The sequence below is a fragment of the Diplotaxodon limnothrissa genome, linkage group LG4 (assembly GCF_057381915.1).
Source record: "Diplotaxodon limnothrissa isolate DT_005_m linkage group LG4, D_limnothrissa_male_GT1.1, whole genome shotgun sequence".
Taxonomy (NCBI): domain Eukaryota; kingdom Metazoa; phylum Chordata; class Actinopteri; order Cichliformes; family Cichlidae; genus Diplotaxodon; species Diplotaxodon limnothrissa.
Window position 1 is genome coordinate 19,817,407 of NC_140599.1, and position 27,430 is coordinate 19,844,836.

The following is a 27,430-nucleotide window of genomic DNA, read 5'->3' on the forward strand; positions in this document are numbered from 1 at the left end:
TGTTCAGGAGCACTGAGCTCTATTTTAAATAATGAAAGACTCTGAAGTGGTACAGCTGTCGGAACTTGAATGATGTGAAAACAAAGGGATTATAAATGACAGGACACTTTCAGAAAGTTAAGATAAATACTCATTACCGGTCAGTTTTTAATGATTCCGAAACAGTGAATATGCATTTTATTCCTCTTTAAAATCCCATCAGAGCATCCATGGAGCTGTGCAGTCCCAGCATGACTGAAAGCGGAGGCTCTCTGTGCCAGGTGAAGCAGTTTCCCTGCCAAAGCGTCCCCATTTGTCGCCTGCAGACCAACGGGCACCACGGGCACAACATCGCCCACCTCGCTCAGCAGCCGTGGATCATCCATCCAGCCCCAGCAGTCGCCTCCGGCCCCTCTGTGGCTGTGAGAAACAGAGTAAACACCGCCACCGCTGCTACCTGCAGCAGCCCCGACTGTGTGGCCTCCAGACTGGGAGAGGAAAAGCACCGAGGTGTCCCAAAGGGGAAAGTGGTAGTGACGGGAGGAGGGGGATACTTTGGTTTCAGGCTTGGGAGACAACTGGCAAATGAAGGGTTTTCAGTAATCCTTCTGGACTTGAATAAGCCTCCCTGTGATATTCCCGATGGAGCGACATTCTATCAGGTATGGCTTTACTCTGTTTACCCCTCTTCTCCACACATTCCTTATAGCTTTGCCCTGGAGAACACTTAATACTATACTGCAGTGTAACAGCACAGGACACCTATTGTTTGATAACATCTTATAACACATGTCAGGTCTCTACATGGTGATGAAAAGCCATTTGAAGTCCAGGTCTGAAGCCTGTTGTGTCACTCATAGCACAGGTTTGGGTTATAAAGGTATGGTTTGTTTCCACCTAACTGACACAACTTCATGTGGAGACGAGGAAATGAATTCTAGTATTTCCTCGTGTTAGCGTGCCTCTTCGGTCCGTATGTGTCTTGGCTGGAAACAGACACGGGTGATTGATCTGTCTCGGCGCACCAGCTGCTGCCTGGGTCAAAGAGGGTGGAAGCATGATTCGGGTTTCACCTGTACTCCTCTTGGCACACTTACCTTAATTATAACTGTCCTTTCAGGGGTTAGATATTGACCATTTTACATGAAAAGCACTGGGTGTTAATGTTTTGCTGTTGTACATTTCAAGCAAATCAACAGTACAAGCCTACCTTCATCCTCCCAGAAGAATCTGATTAGGCATCTTTTGTGTCCTCAGAGTTATAACTAATTATCTGATTGTCTTGTTCTACTTTCTTACAGAGTGACATTCGAGATTATTCTTCCCTGTATAAAGTGTGTGAAGGGGTTGACTGCATGTTCCACACGGCGTCTTATGGCATGTCTGGCCCAGAGCAGGTGACTTCATGCCTTCCTCTGCTTTTTTTCCCCAACAGCCAGTCATTCAAACAAGCCATGTTTCACTTATTAAACCTCCTGTGGAGGAACAGCCTTGTTTGGTATGTCACGCTTTCTGTTCAAACCGTGAACACATGACAGGCTGACCTGCACGACTGGTTGTTTTTCCATGCTCTCTTGATGCAAATCATAGGAGCTGCTTAAGGCTACTAGCAGCAGGAAAAATAGCACCTCAAGGTTCATCCTCAGACTAAAGACAGAAAGTCAATATTTTAAAAACACATGTAACACCTGTTGTAAGTTTTAGCTGTGTAAGTCAAAAAGTGTTAAAAAGTATGAATTAAGTATGTACAAATAAATGTGCCCAGTGTTGCATATTAAACACAAGCTATGTAATTTTTATTTTCTATTTTTCTTTTACATTATCTAATATCATGCATCATATTTTTGGTGTGTACCCCGCCTTTCAGGAGTGGGTGTCAGTGACAGGCTCCAGCCTCCTGCCGCCCAAAAGCTGGACAAGTGCTTAAAAAATGTGTGGATATCCTCAATAGTTCATACGCTTATAAAGGATTCCAGCTGTGTGCCATAGCTATGAAATGAAGTGTCTGTTACGCATAAGATAACTACCAAGTCCTCAAAAGAAATGAGACTATATTTTGCTTTCCATAAGTTAAAATGTTGTTTTATTTTCTCAAATAATAACCTAATAACACAGAATTTCAAAGGATATTATGGGGGTTAATCTTGAGTTATTTTCTTGGCATTTCAAGTCAGTAAGTAACGCTAATCCTAATTTCAAGTTATTCACTTGAAATTTTAATAACAACCCCAAATTCGGACTTATGGATGTCTTTTTTTCAGTGAGGGAACCAAGTTTCCATAAAAAAACAGCAAAGCTCATAAACAAAGAACATTTATAAATGAGTACTCCTCCCGTTTAGCCATTCGGCTTCTGCTTTAGAGCTCATAAACACAAAACAACATATGACCACAAATTTCTTTTTTTAAATACTGCATTGCCCACCAAACAGTTTGACTGCAAACAGTTCAGTCTGACAGCCAGATAGCTCAGCTCTTTAATGTCAGCTGATGTAGCTTCTGACTTTTTCTGAGGCTGCTCTTTATATTGCTTATGCCTTGTTTTCTTCATCTACAGTGGCTAGCATTGATGTATACAAATACGTAGTTCATCTTTAGTCTCCATAGCCTTGAATTCCAAATCCAAATATAAAAAAGTCAGTGAGGAAAAAAAAATTGCCATCACATGGACACATTTGTTTGCTGCAGACTTGTATACTTGTATTCTTGCTCTTCTGTTGTACATCACTCAAAATCCAATCAAATTTTTCCTATTTTTGTGTCTATTTTTACTATATTTAATGCTATTTGGCTTCTATCTGCTCTCAAAGTTGATTTTCTTTCAAATCTAATATGAGAGCCTAAGTGAGATGGATGTAAAGTCATTATTGTGCAGAGGTGGAAACAAGGGCTGTATTATCTATAGAAGAGAAAATATGCAGTCAGGAGTAACAGCCTTCCTCTTTGTCTCTGGCTTTTAGTTGAGGAAAGAGCAGGTGGAGTCCGTCAACATTGGTGGAACCAATAACGTCATAAATGGTAAGAAAATTTTCTGTTTTTGCTGGTGTGCCCCAGGGTTCGGTACTGGGGCCTCTTTTATTCCTTATTTACATGCTTCCACTTGATCACATATATAAAAAATATAATATTAACCATCACTGTTACGCAGATGAGACTGAGCTGTATATTTCTTCCAAACCCAATTTCACCCTTCCACTCATCTCCCTTTGTGACTGCCTCATGAAGGTCAAATCTGGTTCACCTCCAATGTTTTCAAACTCAAGAGTAATAAAACTGAAGTTCTACTTGCCTGCACAGCTTCCACATTAACCAAATCCCACAAGTTTCCCATTAATATTGACAACTCCTCCATCCTTCCCTCCCATCAGGTTAAGAGTCTGGGTGTCATCCCCGACAGCACTTTGCCGTTTCAGTCTCATATTAATCACATCACCCAGTTCGCCTGCTTCCACTTACGCAACATCAATCGCCTCCGTCCTTTCCTCACCTCCCATGCTGTTGCTATCCTTGTCCCTGCTTTGATTGATTATTGTAATTCTCTTCTCTTTGATCTTCCCAACAAGTCCCTTTACAAATTACAAATTCTTCAGAATTCTGCAGCCCAGATCACAACTCGCACACCCTCCAGAGAGCACATCACCTCTGTTCTTCAACAGTTTCACTGGCTGCCCATAGATTGTAGAATCACTTTCAAAATATTGCTTTTCACATTCAAATGTATCCATATCCTGACTCCTCCCTTCTTGTATTATTTACTTAGGTCTTCATCCACCACTCACCTTATTATTCCCTCTCCCCATCTCACTACTATGGAGAACAGAGGTTTCAGCTGCTCTGGAATTCACTTCCTCCTGATAGCAGGAATACTGGCTTGCTTCCCTTATTCAAGTCAAAACTCTAACCCCATTTTTTAATACTGCCTTATTCTCTTTAAACATTAAATCCAATTATTTTCTAATACTGCTTTTTTATTATCCTTTTTACTGTTTGTCTTTTATGCTTTGTTCGTTGACCTTGGGTTTTAGAAAGGTGCCTAGAGAGTGACATTTTATAAATGGATGCACACCTGCATAATACATTGTGGCATATTGAGCATTATGTCAGCATTCATAGATTTGACTCTCTTTGTTGTGATCCTCTGTCTCATACAGTGTGTAAGGAGAGGAGCATCCCCAGACTGGTGTACACCAGCACCATCAACGTGGTGTTTGCAGGGAAACCGATTGTGGATGGTGATGAGGCTTCGGTGCCATATGTGCCCCTTGATGCTGTGAGTACTTAAAATAACTGCATTCTCACCACCCTAACGATAACAAACCACATCACTAATGTTCCAGCAAAACCTTTGTCACACCAATAAAAGCTCTGCAATTCTACTAAATACACGTTTGCCAGCAATTTTCTGCACTTTAGGGGGAAATAATAAGGCGGTATTTATGTTTCTGTTGCAGCATATTGACCACTACTCCAGAACTAAAGCGATTGCGGAGCAGATGGTCATCGCAGCCAACGGGGGCTCCCTCAAAGGTTGTGAAATTGATAGCTGTGCCTCATCGCTGAATTACATGGGAAAGGACACATTGAGAGAAAATTGCTTTCTGTGTTTAAAAAAACCAAAAAGCAACAAAAATGTGTGTTTGAAAGAGTGAGAGAAAATAGACAGAGGCAACAGTTTCCATGGAGACTCGGTGTGCAACTCGATCATACAACAGTGATTGTGTTTTAAACTCGGCGCTTGCCAGAACAGTCTCATTAGTGCAGCAGTCACTTGACATTGATGTCTTAAACACACATGTAAAGTATATATTTGAGTGTATATAATGGCTCATTTTCTCATACAGTATTGTTGCTTTTTACACTGTGATTTATAAAGCCTTTCCTTCAGTGAAACCTGCACGCCAACAGTGAGCACCAACATGCAATTAAGCTTAAAAGCATGCATGTCTCATTATCTACTGCAGCTGGTCATGTGTTTGTGTGCGTAATAATAATAATAATAATAATAATAATAATAATAATAATAACAGGATGTCTGTACTGATGTCAGGAACAACCTAAAAGTCACTGAGATTCTAAGACTGGGTCTGCAAACTTTTGTTTTGATTCAGTTGATTCGCTGAGATTGCAAAATAAGTTTCGAATCCTTATTAATGAGAAGAGAGAGAGAAAAACCCCTCTGCCCTCCAGCTGACTCCATCCCTAATATTGGCAATCAGGTCCAATCATGAGACCAACCACAAAAAATGAACGTAATCAAACACAAACACCATTTAAACATCTAATGAACAGCATACACATCTTTGTCTTCTTAAATTCATACGTGACTCCTACAAAGCCATTTTTAAGTAAATCTGCTCCACTGCACCTGCTCCACCTGATTGAGTCTATATGTAAGGTTTACTTAAGAACACTTCACAGGCTTATTTAATGTTCAGCCATAGTTGTTGTTTCTCCATGCTCTCCTTTTAATCGTTTTCTTTCCATTCACCTGCCACAGCTTCTCACTGGTTCTGCTGGAGGTTTATTCTTGTTAAATGGGAGTTTTTAATCCCACTCTTACCATGTCCTGGCTAAAAATTCTTTATATTGCAAAATTCCTTTAATTGGCATGATATAAATACAGTGAATGATATAAACATAAAAGACATTCAAATTTATCTTGCAGAAGTTTTCTCCTTCTTTGCTTCTTCCTTATTATTATTATTATTGTTGTTGTTATTGTTGTTGTTGTTGTTGTTATTTGCCTTAAATCTGTGTTAATTAATCACACAACATATAAAACTATCTTGATACATTATAAGTATCATATAAATACATATAAATAAGCACAAGTCTTAATGCAGCCCTTTTCCTTGTTTCTGAGTATTTTAGTACTTGTAACATTGGTATTTTAATGCATGTACTTAGTCCACTACTTCTAGAGGAGAAAAAAAATCCCAATTAGATTTTAATAAAGAAAAGCTTTAAAATATTTATGAAATGACATTTTGATCTTCCTTTGTGAAGGTGGAGGCCTGCTGCGCACTTGCATCCTGCGGCCCTGTGGCATCTACGGACCAGAGGAGAGAAGACACCTACACAGAGTGATGGTAAGGGACTAAAGCGAGCGTGTCTTATAGTGATGATGAATTACTTCTGTGCTGCCACTGGAAAAAAATGTTCATCTCGCGGTGTCTGAAGCCTCGCTGGCAGAATTATTCCTGTCTGAAGAGTTTGCATTATTGATGGAGCTCTTCTGGCATCCAGTTACGGATGCCTTTTCTTCCAGTGTCTCCTCTGCGAGGCGGCTGTCGGCACAGTCTGGTGAAGGGCTGCAAGGATTACATTATGTTCTGGGTTTACTACCGGCCAAGAGGCCAGAAGCGTTGACTTTTAATGTTCTGTCGGTTGCTTGTCTCTGTAACCACTAGTCTGGAATTGATGTGAAATAAAATGTATAATTAATCTGTATACATGTGGACTTAAATATTAGCAAACCCAGAGTTAGTAAAACTGACAGTAAAACACTGGGTTGAACATAAGGTTTTGAATTAGACCCATCACCTTTGTTGCAACTCTTCTCCCAGCTTTTGTGCAGATATCACCATCCAAAATGTTAGTTTGACACATTTTTGGGTTTAGTGTCCATGTTTAAATCAAGAAAACGATGCAAGACGAGCTTTTTGTCCCTTGCTCAGATGAACGTGGAGCGTCGGTTGTTCAGTTTCCGGTTTGGTGACCCCCGGGCTCAAATGAACTGGGTGCACGTAGATAACCTGGTACTGGCCCACAGGCAGGCAGCTGAGGCCCTCACGCTGAAGAGGAGCTGTGTCGCTGTGAGTCCACCTCAGAAAATTTAAACAGTAAACACGATGAGTTCCACTGCTCCGGCCTCACAGCTGCTTCGGTCATTTTTAACATGTTAACTGTTCTTTTTGCAGAGTGGACAGGCCTATTTTATTAACGATGGCGTTTCGGTCAATCTGTTTGAATGGTTGATGCCTTTGGTGAGTTGATGCCTCCGTCTGTCAGCAGACTTAAGGAAAAAGCTAAAACCAGCGATTACCTGAAGAGTAACTCTGATTCTGAAAGCTGCTCTTACCTCTGTTTTGAATTCAACTTTCTGTTGCAGTTTGAGAAGCTGGGCTACAGCCAGCCGTTGATAAATCTGCCGGTTTCACTCGTCTATTCAGCAGGTAGCTCTTCTCTCTTTCACTTTCACTATAGTTGAGTGAAACTTTGGTGAGCTGCTGCTAAATCTGTGTGTGTGTGTGTGTGTGTTTCTTCCTATTTCAAGCCATCCTGGTGGAATATCTGCACGTGGTCCTGAGACCGGTGATAACAGTGCCGCTCCTTTTCACCAGAAGTGAGGTAATTATGCAGCTTTCTTCTTCTATAAAGGTTAAGTCTGATTCTGAAAGCTATTTTTAACTCAAGATGTCACTCTATACTGCAGAACGTTACAGCACCGGCAAGCTCGGTACATATATCTACCTTGGAGATGAAGTTACCCGCTGTCTGATGAGAACATTCATGTTTAAGTCTCTCCAACGACAGAGACTGACTCCATTAGTATTTTCCGATCAGCCCCCCCAGCCCCCCCCCCCCCCCCCCCCCTCATCTGATGCTATCTCTTGCACATGAATTATGAAAAACTAAAGTGAGCCCTTTTTTAAATTCAGCAGATAAACGAACACTTAACTTTTAATTCTGTCTTTGTATCTGTGATGGTTTTGCGTACATTTACTTGACTCAAAAAACTATAAAATTAAAGGAGCAGCTTGGAGTACGACACGTCTTAAGGCGCCTCCATCACATGGTAAATGGCCTGTATTTATATAGCGCTTTTCTAGTCCCTAAGGACCCCAAAGCGCTTTACATATCCAGTCATCCACCCATTCACACACACGTGATGGTAAGCTACATTGTAGCCACAGCCACCCTGGGGCGCACTGACAGAGGCGAGGCTGCCGGACACTGGCGCCACCAGGCCCTCTGACCACCACCAGTAGGCAACAGGTGAAGTGTCTTGCCCAAGGACACAACGACCGAGACTGTCCAAGCTGGGGCTCGAACCGGCAACCTTCCGATTACAAGGCGAACTCCCAACTCTTGAGCCACGATCGCCTGTGAGGTCCTCATGAATGTGTGATGAGACAGAAACCAAAGCTGAGCACCATGGGCCTGCATGCGCAGCTCTCTCTCTCAGGCAGCTGCTGGCCGTGGGGATCAGTGGTTGCCCTGTAAATAAAACATAAACTGCTGTGGGTCAGACCAGGAAGTTTGAGGTGAAGTTTACAGGAAGTGACATCACTGCAGAGGCGGTTGGGCTGTGCCACCTCTCGGCCGGTCTCAAATGATCCCGGCAACCCTCAGGTTGAGGCACGGTGTGATGTGCAGAGATTTTCCTCTTCCTGGTCTGTGAAGGCACATAGGAAGACAGTTTCAAAATTTGAATCAATCTGTTGTAAGGAGCAACTAAGCATCTGGTTTTATTCTTATATCTTATATAGAATTTCAAATGAAGTACCTTGAAGTGAATATTTTAAAATGTTGCCAACAGAAATGAACTGTTTGGTAAAGAAAAAAAGACAATGCATGAGACAGAGAAGTTTTACTGCTCAATAAATAAATAAATAAATAAATAAAATACAAAGTCTAAAAAGTTACACAAATACAAAGAGCACAAGAAACTGAGAGAAAAGCAGGCAGATGGGCAAAAAAAGATTCTGGTGCAGGATGTGAGGGACAACTGAAATTTTAAATAAAACAGGAAATAATCAAAAGACAAAACATGGTGACACAAAAACTCACATTAAACATGTATGAAGAATTTTAAACTAACACCACAGCAGGAAACCATCTTAACAAAAACTAAACAGGAACCACAGCCGAAATCACACTTAAAATCTAAAGCTCAACATCACCACAGCTGTAAGAGATCAAAGCAGGAATCCAAAACTCAGTCTGCAGAATGTTAAAATCAGAAAAAGAATTGAAAAGATTAACTAGGAATTCAAAACCCCAAAACATCACAAAACTACAAAACCATGATGAAGCACTAGTAAGAAGCCGAGCAGCTGCAGAAGGATATGTGTACTTTGTAAGATGTGTACTTTAGCCCAGAGAATACAAATGCATGGGTCACATTTCAGCTACATTTGATTATAGTCTCTGTCCTGGAGTGGTGCCTGTGGCAGTGAGTTACTCCTGGAAGACAAGATGTACTCCATGTGAGACAATCAAGGAAAAATTGAAGGCTTTTCGAAATGCACGGAGAAAAATACTGTATATAGTCAGGATAACTGTCAGGTTTGGCAGGATAATCAGGATTCAGCAGTTTGGTCTTAATGTGTGGATACACAACAGATTTGAATGAGTCATGCAGGAAAACTCCAAAGACCTAAAAGGTGTGTACCGACTGAAATCATTAAAGAAAATGTGACTCATGGATGGAAAAAAGAAAAGGGACAGTAGGAACTCTTTTTTTGTCTCACCGGTGTCTGTTTGACCTCTTCTGTCAGTCTGTGTTCACATGCCGAAACCTTAGACTCAGAGGAAAGAAGACACAGTAACTGGAGGCATCCGTCAGTCACAGGTTATCACAATGTAAAACTAAGTTTGCCAAACTGAGGCTAATGTGAGCCGTTAACCTGACAGAATGACCTTTAACTTGGACGACTCTGATCGTATTAAGAAATACAAAAAACAACAAAAAAGAAGCTATAAATGCCTCATCTCTTCCGCTGCAGGTCAGGAACATCGCAGTGAGCCACACTTTTAAAATTGACAAGGCCCGCCGAGATCTGGGCTACAGCCCGAAGCCTTACTCCCTTGCAGACTCCGTGGAGCAATACCTGAAGTCTCGACCGCCTCGCAACACCTCGTCGCTTTTCAGCCTGTCCCAGACCTCCCGGCAGCCCCGGCGGCTTTTTCTGCTGCTTCTGATGGGTTTCAGCGTGGTGATACTCATGCTATGTTGCGTAATTTGTCAGAACTAAACATTCCTTCACTGATGCTCCGCTGCACTGCATTCATCTCAGGCATTGCAGTTTCAGATGAGAGACTCTGCTTTTACACAGCTTCTGTTAACTGATTACAGTGTGACAATGTAAGTGGTGACTGACTGATAATAACAAATCACCAGACCCAGCTAAACGTGCTCCAAAAATACGTCTCCAGAATACCAGGCTATGCAAGTTCTGTGTTTCCCCTTTTCAAAGACAGCCGCTGTTTTTATGTTTAGACCTCAGTGTGTGTCTGAGTTTAACGTGAGTCTAGCAGGCAGCTGAAAACTATTATGTATTATGTGAATGTTATTGACTTCTCTGGAATTTGACTTTATTGTGGTTTATTTTAAAGCAAACATTTAACTTTATATCACAAAAAGAAAATTATCTGAACTGTAAGTCGTTGTATTTAAAGCATGCTTCCAATTTGTAACATAAAGACTTGTGATTTCATAGAGTTCAGTTATTATTGTAGCTGCAAATTTTGTACACTTTTAGAAATAAAAGCATCTAGAAAACTCCAGAGACCATATTTACATATACTGTATTTGTGCAAAAGAATTGAGTCACCCTTAATTTCTTTGGTTCAAAGACATTATTATAGTCTTTTGCTGTAGCTATGCACAATTTATTTTTTCAGGCTTTCTGAAGGTTTTTCAAACTTTTTACTTGCACGTTGGCTTCCAGTCCTTGTACCTGACCACATTCACTGGCTTATGAATCATTCAAGCATAAAAAAGGCAGCTAACTCAAGAGACGAACGAGTGTTGTGTGAACACATAACAGACAGTATTAAATTGTATCGTCAGGACTTTGTTACTAGTAGCCTGTCATACAAAAACACATCATTTGTTCACATATCTTTTGCTGAATCTATTTAAATGGCCGAGATAACACTATCTGACCGACATAAAATAGTATTTGTGGACGAACAAGTTGATTCGTGAAGAGGTATTAGGGGAAAAACTGCCATATCTCAGCATGGAGTGCGGTCAGTTTTTAAGGAAATATGAGTAAACTGGTCAAGTCCAGAACGAAAGAAGTGGGAGGCCTAAAAAAATATGTTCAGCAGATGAACTGTATCTCAAAGTCTGCAAAGATCTGACAAAGGACCCGAGAGATACAACAGCTGCTATCAACTGTTCACTGAAGCCTCATCGAAAGTGGTCTTAGTGGAAGGATGGCTGTCCTTCCACTATCGGGATCAGTGTTGGTTGAAAGCTCAACATTGTCATGTTTGAAGCTGCCACATGGGGGAGCACTTGCACTGCATAAGAATGCCAAGGGTTACCTGCAGCGTTAAAATTCACATCGTCGCTTGGACATTTAATGTTATTGATGACATCGGGTCCAATCTACCTGTCTACGGCCTTCCACATACTCAACTGAGTCATGGCTAATCCAGAAAATAATACATTCTTGGCAGCGGTGGGATTCGAACCCACGCCATCGAAATGACTGGAGCCTAAATCCAGCGCCTTAGACCACTCGGCCACGCTACCACACCTTTAGTTCTCGGATACTTAGATTTAAATAACACGTCGTAAGGTCGTGTAACCTGTGATGCGTTCGCGTCGTTTCGTCACGTCTTTCAGAAACGTCCGCCTTTCTATGCCGCAGAGAAAAATAAGGTGACAAAATAAAGGAAAATGCATAAACCCACGACACACTGAAGCCCTCTGGGGGCTCTGATATGCAGCACAGGTCATTTTGCTTTCATGATTTATGTTCAGTTCATCACTGCAAATGATCACAGTGGTCTGATGGAAATTAAAATGATAAGAATCATATGATAGGGAAGTTGCAGTCAACCGATCATACAGACAACTTTGATGGACAATGTTTACCACTGTATTGCTCATTAATTTACAGACCCCTGGGCCCACATGTTTGATGGGCTCCAGCCTCTGATATTGAACAGAAAATGCAGCAGCCAGAGATAGTTCATTAGTTTGCCATATGACTACAGGTGTACTGAGCTATCTACACCTGTAGTCCTTCTCATATCTTTAGGGGGTTCTTGGCATCTGCCTGACGAGCTCCTATTCTTCTACATATCCTCTCATAAATATCATCTACCAAACACACTTGGATGGGTCCCCATGTGACGAGCTCCTATTCTTCTACATATCCTCTCATAAATATCATCTACCAAACACACTTGGATGGGTCCCCATGTGACACTGACTCCCTACCCATTCAATATCTGTCTTATTCCATTCCAGATGAAGGAATAGTGTGAGGAGAGACCCAGATCCAGAGACTAATTACTGCCCCGATGGCTCTTTGGTAGCTCATGGTGGTCCATAAACCTTAACAATGCACTTTATGTTGCTTTCATCTGTCTGTATTTTATACACTGTTGGATGTTTCAATATTAAATTTGTTTTAATCTACTTTATCTTAATCGACCAGGTAACTGCAGCTGCCAGCTGCAACTCCTTTCTTTTTTATTTTTAATATGGAAGTTTTCAAGTAAAGTGTGAATGTTATATGCACTCAATCAAATCAATTATATCATCTGGTGCAGATCAAATGAACTTTTGTTGCTCAAAACAACACTGGATTATGTTCTTGTGAAACTGGCTGACCACCCCCAAAATGATGGAAACTACTTTGCTAATGGTGCCAATACAGTAAAAGGTCATTGTTCAAACAGTGTAAATCATTTCAGGAAAAAAAAGATGATGCTTCCTCCACACACACAGTTCATTGTTAGCCAGCCATTTCTCTCTGTACCATTTCATTTTCACTTGGTCTAGTTTTTCCACACAGCCGTCTGCTGCCTGCTTATCTGATGGCTTTGTGAGGTTACCACGTGCATGTCTTGCTAAGACCTGTCCCTTAGGGCGAGCATGGTATGCAAACCTCTTGTTTGGAGGTTTAAAGGATTGGGAACTAGTGGCAAGTAGGGTAATTATGAAGAGAGACAAAAGGTTGTTTAATTGTTTGCTGTGCCAGCGTACACAAGGTCTCAGTGACCTTTAAGAATGAGGGCAACTCTGAGCTTTGCAGAAAATATGCTTCACTACTGTTGTGTGTGTTGATTCGATTTTCTCTCCCACAAAAACAGCAGCATTACAGATAACGGAGTTTATTTTTTACGGTTGCTTTTATAGCAGTGTTCACTTTATTAGGTAACAGAAGTTTAAGAGAGGAAAGAAATAAGAGTCCATATGGTACATACTCCTAAGGTTGTTTTTCATCTGCTGATAGCTCACAATTATGCACTGAAATGAAGAACAGGTTGAAACATATCTGCTCAAAAGCAATGCAGTGATGCCATCTCTTAGATGTATGAAGAAAAAAAAAGAAAAAAAAAAAAAAAAAAAAAAAGCATGCTGCAAAACAGTCTGAACCTTTTTAAAAAAAAGAAAAAAAATATAATATAAATATTATATAATATAATATAATATAATTTTTTTTTCTGCACAGAAAAAAATATATATAATTTTTTTTTTCTGTGCACCTCCTAACAAGAGGTTTGCATACCATGCTTGCCCTAAGGGACAGGTCTTAGCAAGACATACACGTGGTAACCTCACTAAGCCATCAGATAGCAGGCAGCAGACGTCTGTGTGGAAAAACTAGACCAAGTGAAAATGAAATGGTACAGAGAAAAATGGCTGGATTGCTGTAGGTAACAATGAACTCTGTGTGTGGAGGAAGCATCATCTTTTTTCCTGAAATGATTTACTTTGCTAATTGACACCATTAGCAAAGACACACACACACACACACACGCGCGCGAGCACACACACACACAAAAATAGTAAAAACAGCCACATAGGAAGAAATGGTCCAAAGGGAGAAAAAAAAAAAAAAAAAACTAAAGACAACATTGATTTTATTTTTTTTATGCTTTGTTTAATTTTGTGTTTCCACCATAGAAGAAGCACCGCATTGTACATGAAGTTTCACTTTGATTAAATTTTCTCAGAAAAATAAATAAACATTTAATCATCTCTAATCTTTTGTTATTAAATAAATAAAACTGAACTCAGTCATGAAAAGTGCAGAGCCTTTCTGTGTCTTTCTGGTGTTAACACACTCGTTTTCCAGTGTCCACTTACTGTACGTTTTGCTCTTAGTGTGCCACCGAACCACCACTGGTGAGCCAACTAATGCCAACTTCAAAAAACCTACTTACACTAACAATTAAACTCCTTAGACTTCCAATATTACAACAGTCCAACTTCTCAGTTTACACAACTCTGACTCAACCGCCATCTTATCAAACACTGTAACACAGCGTAACACCCTTACATGTGCCTCTCTCTTCCAAACACCAAAGGGCCCAGTGGTCACGGGGCAGCCATTACAAAAAAGAAAAAACTGAATACTATTGCAGGCGGACGTAATACTTTTGGATTTAAGTCAGTCTGCATGTGAAAATGTGCTTTTTGTTCATTGATCCAACTATAAATATTTCTCACAACAAATATAATACATCTAGCTACTTTTTGCCACTTAATTTTTGATAAGGACGCAACAGGCATGTCTAAGACTTTGAGGGCCTGAAAGCATTTACAGCACCTGCACCCTCTGAACAGTGTAACAGAGAGCAAGTCATATTGAGATGAATAACATTCAGTTGGAGGATTCATCGTCCCTGACCGGTTGTTCGTTTCCGCTGAGGTCCTCTTTGGTCTTTTGGATGCAGGTGAAGATCTCCTTGAAGAGAGCCTTGTACTCCGGCTGCTGGCCGTCTTCAAGAAGCACGGACAGATCAGACAGAGCTGCAGAGCTGGACAGGCGGCGGCGGGAGCGGCCGCTGGCAAAGGGACTGCTGGATGTCTGGACAGCTTTGTGGCTGAGCTCGTCTGAGGCTTGCTGGCATCGCTGTAACAGCTCATCGTATTTCACCTGGAAAACAAACATATTTTAGGGAAATCTTTCTTCAGCTTTCAAACAGAACAAAAAAAAAAACAAAAACTTTTGCATCAAACATTCTGACATAGAAGATATTTTTTTAGGAATGCTCTGTGCCACAGATACACCACCTGCAGTGCGCTGTACTGTGCATCCACCTCATTGAGCAGAGAGATGCCCCTCTTTTTCACAGCCTCGGCTCGACGTATACATAGCTGCTCGTGACTACGGAGAATTTCATCTGGGTTTGTTGCCTTCAACACGCTGTCACTGTTGCACCTCTGTCGGCCGTATCTGCTCTGCTCCTCGACAGTTTCAGTCTTCTCCTCTGGCTTGCTTTGCTCTGGGCAGGGCTTGTCCTCCGAGGCAAAGAATACGGTGTCAGGCACCAGCAGCTCGTCAGGTTTCCTGACAAGGGTGAGAGTGAAGGGGAACACGCGCATTTAAAAAATATAAAATAATAAAATTACACACTTTGGCTGAATGTCAACAGCAATATCAGAAATAGAGCTAAAATAATTTCACAGTTTGAATCTTCTCCATGCATAACATCATCATCATCAACCTTTTGGTGCAGTCGGCGCGCCACAGAAGCTGCAGCTGTTCTACTTCGGCCTCCAGCTCCTTTTGTCTGGCCTGGTAGCCTGACAGCTGGACCAGCTGCTGTTCCAGGGTGCTGTTTTCCCTTGCTGTCAACTCCATCTCCAGCTCTGCAGCCTCCCTGCAGCTCCGCTCAGCAGCTATCTGGCTTTGAAGCGTTTGGATGGAGCGCTGGAGAGCAGCGTTCTCCTCCTCTGGGTCTGGTTGCTTTTTTCGGTCTTGAAACGAGCCATAAGGTGACCAGAGTCCATCCACAAGGTGACTGCCATTGGCTTGATACCTTAGGCAGTGATTAAAGAGCTTATTAGAGCATCACTTTGAGAGAACAAGTAACAAAAGCGATACTGAGGTGAGTTGTTGAGAATATCCTGAAGTGATAAGTGCTGCCAGCGTTACTGAAATATTCTTTGAACTGGATCTAACATGGTTGGACTCAGACACTAACAAACTCTCTTACAATGTGAGAATGAAATGTTTATCATGGTGAAAGTGATTTTTCATTCTTCTTAAAAGGTCCAATTTGATAGTGTAGGAAATTATAAAATATTGAAAAGACAATAATAAAAAAAAAAACTTCATAATGCAAAGTAGATATTGTCATATTAATTTAATTAAACATTAGGACAGGTCTGAGTCATTTTTGCTTCTAAGGTTTTTAATTTAACGTCCTTTTACAACAAAGACATTTTATGACCTTACATTTCTCAACAAAATTTAATACCCAAAGACTAAGAATCTGCAGAACTCCCGTTACTATTTTGACTTTTTCAATAAAACTGTCCTCAAAATCTAGTTCAGAGAAGCTCTGAGTTGAATTACTACCATACACTTCGAGCACTTAAGCTTTATTAGCAGCAGAGAGTAAATTTCCCTGTCCTCTTGGCAGAGGTTACTTGGGTCTCTAAGCAGTCTGAGAAGAATCTTTATTGTAATTTTTAATGCATTAATATTACATAATTCTTTTCAATGTCATTTAAAGTCCACTACACCTAAACCATTAAATAAATTTCTAGACAGATCGTTCAAAATTTTTAAAGGCGACAGTTCTACAAAATACACCAAATAAGTGACGTGAGATGCAGCAGCCGCATAAGTAAACAGTGACAATGGGGGAGGATTAGCTTCCCTCCCTCATGGATTATAGCTAAAGTAAGCTCTCTGGGTGACCTGAAGATGTCAAGTCAGCATACGTGACATGAGACAGCAGCGTACTGAAGGTACCACAGCATGAGAAAACGGACCCCAGCTCTCAGTGTTGAGATGCTTTCAGCTTCCCTTTTCTTCTTTGCTTTCATGTCAAGGAAGAAAGACGCTGAATCATATTTCTTGGTGTTGCCAGATAATTTGAGGCCATGTTTCATTGATGCTTTTTCCAAGAGTACCGAGACAACTCACTGTCTTTAATCCACAATGCTAGGTACAGTTTACCACACCATTTCCTCTGTGAAAACAGTTCCTCTAAAGATGAGCTATTAGCATTGTGTTGCTAAATGTGGATGATGAAAATAGTACCTGTCATGGTGCAAGTCATACAGCTCTTTAAGACAGGACACGCTCTGTGCTCCAAGGCTGCGCCTCTGCTCTGCCAGCTCTCTCTTATTTCGCTCTGCTTCTGCAGTCTTTAGTTCCCCGACTTGGGCCTGCAGGTCCTCCATGAGGGTCTGAAGCGCTTCGATGGTCTCAGTTAAACTGAAGGAAAACAAAAAAAACAAACAAAAAAAAAACAAACACCCGACAACATGTTAATGTGGTATATTTTTTATTGGAAGCTGACTGGGTGGATAATTATTTAAAACACAATTTGAAAGGGTAATTCACAAATAACTGGTAGACTGACTTTTGGATCTTGTGTTGGGCCATGCGGTTGTCCTGCACCAGCCTCTGATTGCCTTGCTCCAGATCCCTGGCGGCCGTGTCTAGCTGCTCATACACTTTGGCATGCTGGTCATTCATCTGACGCAGCAGCTCCACTTGCTTGGTTAAGTACTGGTATAGAAGAGAGGGAAAATAATAATAATAATAATTTCAAGTTGGAGTAGCACCACTCCTTAAATTTTTCCATGTCCCAACTTAAAATCAAGGAAGAATTTAATGTTCCAAGTTCCTACTCATACCACTCAACGAGTTTCTTTACATTCTACTAGGAAAATGGGAAATACAGCAAACTAAGACAGTTAAGACCTGTTGCCACTGATTTCCCATTCAGTTCTCCCTGTTTCTCTTCTGTATTAATGGCCTTTAGACAGCCACCTTTCCACTGAGACAATTTATAATAGAGCTTTATTAAACAGCACATGGATCAACTGAAGGGTCAGATGCATCTCTCGAGGTCTGTGTGAGGTTCTTGCTTCCCCCCCTCTCATTTCTTAAGGACATGACTTTCAGATCATGTTTATCTGCTGTTAGTGCTTCTTTTAAGGCTGCCACTTCTTCTTTTGCCAAGTTTTCTCAATTTCTTTTAAGGACATATTGCACACCATGCTGAGTGTGCAATACAGGCCTGTAACCTGTATTTGTCTGCCGACCAGCTTCATCAATAGGTCAACCGATGACATCAGCATCAGCACTTGGCTTTTCAAAATGCTAGACTGGACTCATGACAGTTTTCTTTGGCAAGCATTTCTCCAGACCTTTTGTAGTTTCGTGAAACAAAAGCACACCTCTGAGACTGGAAAGGCGGGTAGCCAGTACAATGTGGGTCAAAGAGATGTATTGGGATTACCAAAACAACCTCTAGAAATCCTTACACCGAAGACGTAAACAAATTAAGGCTCTTATGTGTGCTGACCTTCTAAGTGCCGTGTCCTCCAACTCAGATCATCAGCAGTTTACGCATGCGCTGTCTTAGAACTAAAATATGAGTCTCTCTGCTATTGGATGTTTATTATTTTTAGAATACAAAAACAAAATTTTATTGACTCTAACACAAAATCAAAACCAGGAACAGTGTCCAAGTAAAACAGTGGTATTCTGTTACTGGAAAACCAGTGAAAGTCTTCAAATAATTAGGTAGACAAATGATCTGCTCCTTGCCAAAGGCTTATTAGATCAGACTGGGTAGGATTAGCTTTTACTCCAACCTATTTTCAGCTGTGCCAATTTCACAATGACTTTCCAGTCGGACAGCTTTTCACATGTCTCAGCATGGACTTTTCTCAATGAGCGACCTCTAATCATGGACTCATTCACGTAAAAATCAACCAGAATCTGCATACACTGACAGACAAATTCTGGAGCACATATTGAGCCTTAAAAACTCAGATTAGTTCCTTCCTAAAATTTATCACCTCGATTTCCTGCAGCTGCTCCTGGTTGGTGGAGTACATCTGCTGCAGGGCCTGCTCCAAGTCATGGTTTCTGTCGAGGAGGGTTTTCCCCAGCTCTGCTGCCAAATGAAGATCTGTACAAAAAAAAAAAAAAAGAAAGAAAAAAAGAAGAAAAAAAAAAGGAGTCAAGTAAAACACGCAAACACAAGTTTCGGGATGGACTCAGTGCCCGAATACAGACAGTTGAAAGAATTAGGCAAGTGTGTAAGTGTAGCCTTGCGCCAGTGCCACCCACAACAACAACTCATTGTCCCTCACCGAGGAATCTAAGGCATGCCTTGTGACCCCTTTCCCCTACTAAATTCTCATGAGTACTGGATCTTGGCCAGCCATGTGAAGCTGGTCTTTTGTGGGACTACTAAGTGCAGGGAATAAAAATGCAATTAAACCAAGCCAAGATAAACTTTAAATGTCACTAACAGAGATGGCAAAATTAACACATTTTTCATTCAAGAAGGACAGGAAATTGTGTTTGAAAAGGGCCTGGCAGAAGCTGAAGTACTGATGCAACCTCTTTACTTACGTAAAAGCAAAAAAAGCACAGAGGCTGAAGTGTACTCAAAGTATAAATTTAAAAAGTAGCTACTCAAAGGACATTTATCCTTTCCATTTTTGTGCAACGCTCATGTACTTTTGACACGTTTTTGTGTTCACTGCACACGTTTTACATACATACTTTTATTTCTACATCTTCTAGGTTAAGCGTGTGCAATCAGAACTAACAGTGCGTACACCAGCAGGATTATAAAGTAACGTTTTGTGGGGAACAAACGTAAAATAAACAAGTGAACTACCTAATAATCTTAAATCCTACTCTGAAGCCCATAAAGTTAGTGGAGGAGATGAAGTGGCATACATTTCTTCCTAAATCTCTTCGTGTAAATGCTAAGCATTTTTGTTGTTATCCATGCCCACTGAGGAATGCTACAGGAAGTCATTCTTCCCGCCTGCTGCCAGTGAAGGCAGCAAATTTTTCCTACAAGTTCATCTATTCAATCATGATACTAAATGATTAACAATTCTCAGTTAGTAGTTGTTGTTTTTTTTTAGCCCTGGGATAGACTGGAGACCTGTCCAGGGTGTGCCTCTGCCCTGTGCAACCCCTGAAATTGAACAAGCATAAGAGACTGGACAGATGGATGGATGTGATAAAATATACTTGTAAGATGGGCAGCATGATTTTCCTCATCCCAAAAGGAAAATCTACTTTATTTTAGGATATAAATTACAAATAAACTTTAATTGGTTGGTCAGTCATCTATTTTCAACTATCTGGCCATTTCACATCACTAAATTATAACCTAACTCTGGTTGCATTCATATAACAATGCAAACAATGTAAACAACACATTCACAGATCAGCCACACCACACACATAATTATGTTCAGTGTCACAGCTTCCTCTTCCTTACTCCTTCTTATTCACAGTGATATTGGTTAGATGATCTGTGTGGCTCGCTTAGAAGCACAGACAGGGGTCATGTTAGTCTGAAAACAATAAACACAGAGGTGACAGCCTCAGGAAATCCTGGCTGTGTAGGAGACCTCATGTGGATTGCATGCCTATTGTGGGTCTGTGCCACAAGGACTTCAATTTCAATTTAATCTGTGAGCTCTTATTTAGGGGCTTTTCTCACTGTTTTTCCTAAGGCTCTTACAACTAACATTAGTGATAACACTTCAGCTAATAGTAAAATTATTTCAAGTATATTTTTGAACAAACCTAAAACTAGTGTTTTAGGTTTTAGGTTTAGTGTTAGTGTTGGTCAATTTGAAGTGATCAACAAGCATGAGGAGGCCCTGATGCAGAAGTTTATTGAGACATCCTCATGGCTGTGAGTCAGTTTTACAATGAGTTGTGTTTACATTACTAATACCTATTCTGGATGTGTTAAATATTACCTCTACCAACTAATTTAACACTTAACCTAGCATAAAAATAGCATAACTAAATAAAAACTCAACTTTAATAAGCAAACTCACTCTGGAGACTAACTGAAACTTAACTAAAAAAATAGCTACAATAGGCAGACAGTAGCAGTAACGCTCATTAATTTACTCATTTAAAATAAAACATAAAACTGGAGTAACACAACCTGCCCACACAGACACAGTCAGAGTTAGGGTGCGACCTCAGGGCTGAGCGGCTCTTACCGTGTTCGAGCTCTTGCTGGTTGTACCAAGACTCTCCATTCTTCTCAAATTCTTCCTCCAAAATCATGTCGGTTAGCATTTTCAAACCGAGGGGTGACCCAAAACTCCACCCGACAGAAGCCCCACACACTCGAGTTTGACGGCTAGAAGCTGACCGCAGTCCACCGCCTCGAGTGGTCAAACGTAACTCACATCGTCCCCGGTGTGTGAGAGGCTTTAAAGTCTGTTGTCTACAGCAACGTGGCAAATCACCCCAGCATCCGGCAGGAGGCAGAAAGAGCATATACGAAATTTAATCGATTAATTAAAAAACGCACTGAACACATTTTACTTGTTTTTTTATCCTTATGCACAGTTAAATAAAGTTACAATAAGGAATGACAGTTAAATATTTTAAAATCAGGTTTCACTGTCGTAACGTCCCACGTTGCCTGACGGAGATTTGTATTGACGAATTACGAAGCAGTAAATATAAGGAAGGAACTTTTTATGCCCAATCAGATCGTGTTTCTTATCCTGAAGTCCCGCCCGTTGGTGACTCTAAAACAGCTTCGTTGGGGTAGATTTTATGTTTTTTACAATGCTTGGGTAAATATTTAGCAAGTGTTACTTCCTAACAAGTGTACATTCATGGGAATTAGTGAACAGGAACAATATCCGTCTCATTACCAGACTCTTTTTTTTTTTTTTTTGCCCTGTGGAATTTTGCTATTCTTACAGCAGTATCGTTAGCAATGCTAAACAGCAGTAGCGTTGTAAAACCGGTGCTGCAGGTGACAACAACTTCTCCTCGCTCGTTTAAAGACACATTTAACTTGGTTAAGCTCTCGTGGGCGTGAAGGTGAAACCTGTCTCGAGCGTTTCCAGACCGGAACAATGAATGTCTTCCGACACCTGATAAACTTTGGGGTGAACCCTGCAGCGCTGGCTTATGCCATGACCACTCTGGGGTCTAGCATGATAAACAATATGTTCAGCTTCTACTATGTGAAACTCTTCCTGAATAGGTACAAGATATCCGAAGGAGCGTTTCACCAATCACAAGTGAGTATGTTGACCTGTCCTTCTTGACCAATACTCTGTGAGTTGCACAGTTGTAGAGTACAATTTAAAGAGCCGGTTGCTTAAAATAAAAAAACAACTGGCTTCTGAATTCTTCAAAGCATCAAAAAGAAAAGATTACCCATAAGAATTTCTATGGAATTTCTATCTTCATAAAATCACTTCAGTATCTGTGAAGTGATTCAGTTGCAGTCAAGAGGGCTAATATAAGCCGATGTTGATGTTGATGTCGATGTCTAACATGCATGCCCAGGAATGACTTCTTTTAGTAACCTAACGATTACTGATTATGATTGAATAGTAATTGTAGTTTCTCTCTACCACTATAAAAAGGATTTGCTTGATGGCACTCAGTGGAATAACAAATACCTAGAACAATGGGAAAGTCCAGAGAGCTGAGTGAATATTTAAGCAGGAAAACTGCTGATTTACACAGGATGGGAAGGTCTCTTGGAAACATTTCTAAACAAATGCAAATTCCAAGATCATCAGTTTAAACAAGTTATTCAAATGCAATTTGCAGAGGTCTAGAAGAACACCCCAACTGTCACTCTCAGATGATAGGAAATGGGTTATGATGTTCAGGAAAAGCTCGAAAACCACCAAAGCTGAAGGCTACTGTGAACTGGAAACTGCTGGAGCACCAGCGTCACCGTCCAGAGTGAAGTGAGTTTTACATCGCCATGGACTGCAAGTGTGTCAACCGAGATAGAAAGCCCCTCCCCCAAAGTCTGCATCTTCAAGTTAGACTGAAATCTGCAGCTGCTCACATGGACAAGCCAAAAAAAAAGATTTAATCCTAACCTGGTCAAACAAGGCAAAAAAAATGGAGTTATTTGGACACAGTGGCAAGGAATTTTTGAGAAGTAAAGTTGAGGCTTTCAATCTTAAGAATGCTCCATCAGCTTTGGACATGGTGGTGGTAGCATTATGCTGTGAGGCAGTTTTGCGCCCAGTGGTACTGATATGTTGCACAAAATGGGTGGAATAATGAAAAAGGAGGACTAGCAGGAGTCACAAAGACAAGGATCGGCTTGGTAAAGACTTTGATATGGACCAAGGGATAGATGTGGAAAATGCAAAGAACGGCATAGGTTTTGGGCTTAACTCTTTTTTTCATAAGTTTTACAGCTTTTCCTGATGATAAAAACTTCCAACATTGTCATACATAATACAAGTTCATAAGTGATTAACCAATGGATAAACAATTAAATGGCAGTAAAGTTCCTGTGTTATTTATTTATTTTAAAGTTTACTTCTTCTTTTTTTAAATTTCTGACAGATTTCCTTGTTGTTGTTTTTATTAACACTTTTACATGCTTCCTATCCACAGGTGGTGTACATGGTGTGGAATGCAGTTAATGACCCTCTCTTTGGTTACCTGCAAGATAACTCCAGGGTACCCTGCTGCTCTCAGCGACGTCTCTCCATCCTGTACGGCGCTCCCCTCTACTCGCTAGCTTTTCTTTTAGCCTGGTTCCCATGGCGTTCCTACGCCCCTGGCGACTGGTTGAGTGGTTTACACTTGACAGTAGCGCTGTGTGCTTTCGATGGCATGCTAACTTTTGTGCTGTTGGCACAATGTGCCTTGTTTGCAGAGATTTCCAGCCATCATCAGAACAGACTTAGACTCATAAAGTACAACCAGGTAGGCCCTTCATCCTGACGTCTATTCTCTCTATGTACCTAAGCACGTCATTCTTTTCATATCCCTTCTTATTTATTTCCCAGGTGGCTTCTCTCATTGGCTCATCCAGTGTCCTCTTCTGTGGTGTGGTTTCCAACAACATGGAAGACTTCTTGGCCTTTCAGGCATTCGCTGTGCTGATTGCTATCCTGAGCTGTGGCTGCATGCTCTACACAGGCTTCCACAGCGAGAGCCGCTTTGACAATAAAGCATCTCAATCAGATGCTCCCGCGTCTGTTGATCAGACTTCGCATCCATTGGCATGCTCCTTCTCCACGTTGAAAACGTTGACATGGCAAATCCTGACCAACAGGGACTTTCAGCTATTTGTACTAATGAACTTCTTCCAGGTGTTCATGCTGGCCTTCTTTAATAATTTTACCATGATATTTACTGAGCACCTGATTCCTCCAGATGTGCTTCCATCATTGGCAAAGAGCATCATGTATGGAGCAGCATTCATCTGTCCACAGGTATCGTCCCACAGTGTTAGTGTTTTAGTTTTTTTCCCCATAAAGATTAGAATAAATGCTTTAAAATACCACACTGATTGCTTTAGTCCATTACAGTCACAGGTCCTGAACAGTGAGGTACAAAGATCATTTTCAGTTGATATTTACTGCTGACTGCACTGATAAAGGAATTGGTAAGCTTGGAAAATTTGAAATCCGTACTCAGGTGGTGCCAGTTTTCAGTTCTCAATTTGGAACAAGGTTGAAATACAGGGGCTATAGACAATGTTAAATGGACAGTTTTTGTAGTATTTTGGGCAGAAATATTTGCAATAACTACTTAAAACCATTTATTTATATTCGTTTACCACATAGTTCATAAATAGAGCTATTCGGCTGCCAACTCTCCACCTTGCTCAAATGTCAGAGGTCTAAATAAACACCTGAAAGCACCGAAAAGGAAAGGGTTTTAAAATACTTGCAGCTTTTTAATCATCTGCTTTGCCTAACCCAATGTCTTGTTCCTGACTGTCCTCATTTTAGCTTTTAGTGCTGAGCTCTCAGAGTGTGCTGCATAGGCATGGCTACTACAGGATCATCCTCTTCATCTTCTATGTGGAGGCTGGAATGGCAGCTGTCATGCTAGCAATTGGTCCTCAGCACTACTATTTCATGGCATTTTTCCTCACCATTAACATGTAAGAAGTTACTGCTGGGCTTGTCTTGATATGTAAAAAGATTTTTTTCTTTTACTATACTGCATTGATTTTATTTCTTTTCGGTTTCTATGTTTTATACAGGGTTATAATTCAGGCCTCCTTCAGTCTTTTTGGGTTGCCTTTGGCTGACATTATTGACACTGACCTGCAGAAATACAAGCGCAGGTAAGAAACACAGTCGACAGTTTGGACACCACTGTCCTTTATGTCATACCGACAAAGCCAAAATTTTAATCAGCCGAGACATTTACCTTGTGCACTATTTCTGTCAGTTATATGTAAGAAAGAACAGCTGAGTTTGATGGGAATATTATTAGTATTTATTTAGTATTTATTCAGAGATGGACCAAACTGGTGGGCCTGCAGACCAACCCTGCCATCCCCTTGACTTGTGTCACTATCATCATGACTATAAATATGAACGTCAGCACAAATGACTAATTCAGTCATTCCTCAGATTCAAATATAAACCACTTCATTAACTCTGGCTGCTACAGCATTGTTTTAAAACCTCCTGATTTTACTACATAAACTAGGAAAATATGCAACATTATTTCATTTAAGCACTCACAAATCTGTGTACTAACACGCAATGAAACAAGTTTATGATTTAATGTGTGATGATGCGTTTTCTTCTCTTCCTCGCCTCCTGTAGTTCCCCTCTCTCTTCCATGGTGTTTGGAACAAATGCACTGTTCACAAAGCCAGCTCAGTCTCTGGCTCCTATGATAGTGTTAAATATCCTGAACCACTTTGGGTATGAACAGCTGAAGGATGTCACAAAGGATTCAGATCCGAGGTACAGAGAGTTTCTTGCTACTTGTTGACTTAATGGGCCCAAATGTTTTTGGAGCTGGTTTTAAGATTATACCCATAAATCTATGACATGTGTCCTAAGTCTGTCTGTTAATACTTTATGTCATAACTTGCTGTACAGTAAGCACTAAAAACCTGAGGAAAAAATAAGAGGGCCTTAGTTGCTGCAGCTGCTGATACCCATGTTTAATGTAGTACGTTTTCCAAAGCGTTCAGTTACTATTCAGCTTTAAGCCTGGGGCCGTTTATCCCATTATAGTATAAATAACCCGTTTTTCTATTGAAATGTAGATAATCCATCCTGTATAAAACAATAGCACCATGTAACAAGAATCTAACTTTGACCAATAAACTGTAATGACACTGATGGATTTAAAGTGTGTTTTAGATTTTAAACAAATGCAGAATAAGAAGCTAATCTAAAAAGTTAAAACTGTAAAGTAGTAAAATAAACCACCAAAAATCCACCACTGTGATCCCTTATCATTTCAGATAATCTAAATAGAGGCACATTTAATTTGAAGGAGAACAACATTTTTTTTCTATGGTTGCTATTTAGTTTTATTATGCAGAAAATCGACTTTATAGTCAACTGAATAAACACCAGTTTCAAGAGACAGCCTCTCTGATTTGGCCTTTTTTTTTTCTAAGGTCACTGTTTATATAATTTTCTAAAATCTGAACCACTGAAACATTTGTTTTCCATCTACAATGTTTTTTTTTTTCTTGGGCTCTCCTACAGTGGATTTGTATGTGTCACAGTTTCAATTAATTGTTATATCTTATCGCAGGCCCTCACTTGATCCACTGCGTGAAAATAAAAATAAGCTCCCTTTAGACCACCTTTCTTCTAAGTGGCAACCCTCGTAAACATAACATTTAACCAGTGGGTGGTTAAATTGTGCTCATAGCCATGAGCATGATTGGCCATATTAGGGATAGTGTTTCTCATTGACATCGTTCAGAGCCAAGACCTTGTCATAAACTGTTTAGAGGAATCTGAAGAGTGCTTTTGGCTCACAGCGATTCCTTGCACATAAACTGACTCTTGAAATATCTTAGATCTTTATGGTTTTGTACGTCCACTGATTCCTCTTTACACCATTTAAACGAGTCACAGTCAACATGCACAGGCATGCTTTTGCAGTTTCCGTAATTAGCATTGTGACAGTCAGGATGATTCAGCTGTAAATAAATGTAACTACACCAACACTTTGTTTGTCCTTGTTTTTAGTGCCTTGGAGAGCCTCCACAGAGCCATGTTCTACTTGGTTTGCTTGATGCCCATGTGTGTCGCTGCTCTGCAAGTCCTGGCTTGGAGGCCGTTTTCCATTCGCAACAGTCACACAGTTGACACAAAGTATATTGATGGCTAATATCAGTATTCTCGGTATTCAAAGAACCTGGCTTAATTGCCTGTAGTTGGGATCTGTAAATGAATAATTTAAAATGAGTATTTTTGTATATTTAAATGAGTGAATATATTGAAATTTTAACAGGGAACAACTGTAAATCATCAAGTACCTTAAAATCAAACAAATCAAGGGGCTTTAAATATTTGAAGTGGAAAAACGTAAATGTTTTAAATGGCAATTTTCATCTGGGTGCAAATATATCTAGACTTTATCTAGAGCTGGGCGATATGAGATTTTTTCATATCACGATATGTTTTTTTCATTTCAGGCGATAACGATATCTATCACGATATAAGCCAAATAACTATATTTGTAAGATTTAAATGTGCCGTTGCTCACAAGTAAAATGTGAAATAATCA

General features: G+C 40.4%; 3 protein-coding genes and 1 non-coding gene across 4 annotated transcripts; 2 read left to right on the plus strand and 2 right to left on the minus strand.

The window, feature by feature from the left end:
* Positions 1-209: 209 nt before the first annotated feature.
* On the plus strand, positions 210-9,958 carry sdr42e2 (short chain dehydrogenase/reductase family 42E, member 2). The gene is made up of 11 exons (XM_085351876.1): positions 210-641; positions 1,281-1,376; positions 2,939-2,996; positions 4,130-4,248; positions 4,430-4,505; positions 5,985-6,067; positions 6,656-6,793; positions 6,899-6,964; positions 7,090-7,153; positions 7,255-7,328; positions 9,710-9,958. The coding sequence occupies exons 1-11, from the start codon at positions 210-212 to the stop codon at positions 9,956-9,958; spliced, it is 1,455 nt and encodes a 484-aa protein (XP_085208002.1).
* A 1,429-nt stretch (positions 9,959-11,387) lies between these two features.
* trnal-uag (transfer RNA leucine (anticodon UAG)) lies at positions 11,388-11,469 on the minus strand. The gene has a single exon. It is a non-coding gene; the product is annotated as a tRNA-Leu (tRNA).
* Positions 11,470-14,438: 2,969 nt separating this feature from the next.
* On the minus strand, positions 14,439-21,141 carry cdr2a (cerebellar degeneration-related protein 2a). The gene is made up of 7 exons (XM_085352412.1): positions 20,920-21,141; positions 18,727-18,839; positions 17,277-17,425; positions 16,952-17,128; positions 15,405-15,719; positions 14,971-15,247; positions 14,439-14,833 (listed from the first exon to the last, which is right to left on the minus strand). The coding sequence occupies exons 1-7, from the start codon at positions 20,996-20,998 to the stop codon at positions 14,558-14,560; spliced, it is 1,386 nt and encodes a 461-aa protein (XP_085208538.1). The 5' UTR covers positions 20,999-21,141; the 3' UTR covers positions 14,439-14,557.
* A 322-nt stretch (positions 21,142-21,463) lies between these two features.
* Positions 21,464-27,039, plus strand: mfsd13al (major facilitator superfamily domain containing 13a-like). The gene is made up of 7 exons (XM_085352413.1): positions 21,464-21,963; positions 23,315-23,629; positions 23,713-24,141; positions 24,664-24,818; positions 24,921-25,004; positions 25,495-25,638; positions 26,890-27,039. The coding sequence occupies exons 1-7, from the start codon at positions 21,796-21,798 to the stop codon at positions 27,029-27,031; spliced, it is 1,437 nt and encodes a 478-aa protein (XP_085208539.1). The 5' UTR covers positions 21,464-21,795; the 3' UTR covers positions 27,032-27,039.
* The last annotated feature ends 391 nt before the right edge of the window (positions 27,040-27,430 follow it).

What these genes read in the sequence shown, in the direction of transcription:
- sdr42e2 (XM_085351876.1), top strand. Translation starts at nt 210, where the DNA reads ATGGAGCTGTGCAGTCCCAGCATGACTGAAAGCGGAGGCTCTCTGTGC. An exon ending in GACACCTACACAGAGTGATG is followed by an intron (nt 6,068 to 6,655) that starts GTAAGGGACTAA and finishes TCCCTTGCTCAG; the next exon opens with ATGAACGTGGAGCGTCGGTT. An exon ending in TTCACTCGTCTATTCAGCAG is followed by an intron (nt 7,154 to 7,254) that starts GTAGCTCTTCTC and finishes TCCTATTTCAAG; the next exon opens with CCATCCTGGTGGAATATCTG.
- cdr2a (XM_085352412.1), bottom strand. Translation starts at nt 20,998, where the DNA reads ATGCTAACCGACATGATTTTGGAGGAAGAATTTGAGAAGAATGGAGAG. An exon ending in AGCAGCTGCAGGAAATCGAG is followed by an intron (nt 17,426 to 18,726) that starts GTGATAAATTTT and finishes CTTCTATACCAG; the next exon opens with TACTTAACCAAGCAAGTGGA. An exon ending in CACAGTACAGCGCACTGCAG is followed by an intron (nt 14,834 to 14,970) that starts GTGGTGTATCTG and finishes TTTGTTTTCCAG; the next exon opens with GTGAAATACGATGAGCTGTT.
- mfsd13al (XM_085352413.1), top strand. Translation starts at nt 21,796, where the DNA reads ATGAATGTCTTCCGACACCTGATAAACTTTGGGGTGAACCCTGCAGCG. An exon ending in GACTCATAAAGTACAACCAG is followed by an intron (nt 23,630 to 23,712) that starts GTAGGCCCTTCA and finishes TTTATTTCCCAG; the next exon opens with GTGGCTTCTCTCATTGGCTC. An exon ending in CTGCAGAAATACAAGCGCAG is followed by an intron (nt 25,005 to 25,494) that starts GTAAGAAACACA and finishes CGCCTCCTGTAG; the next exon opens with TTCCCCTCTCTCTTCCATGG.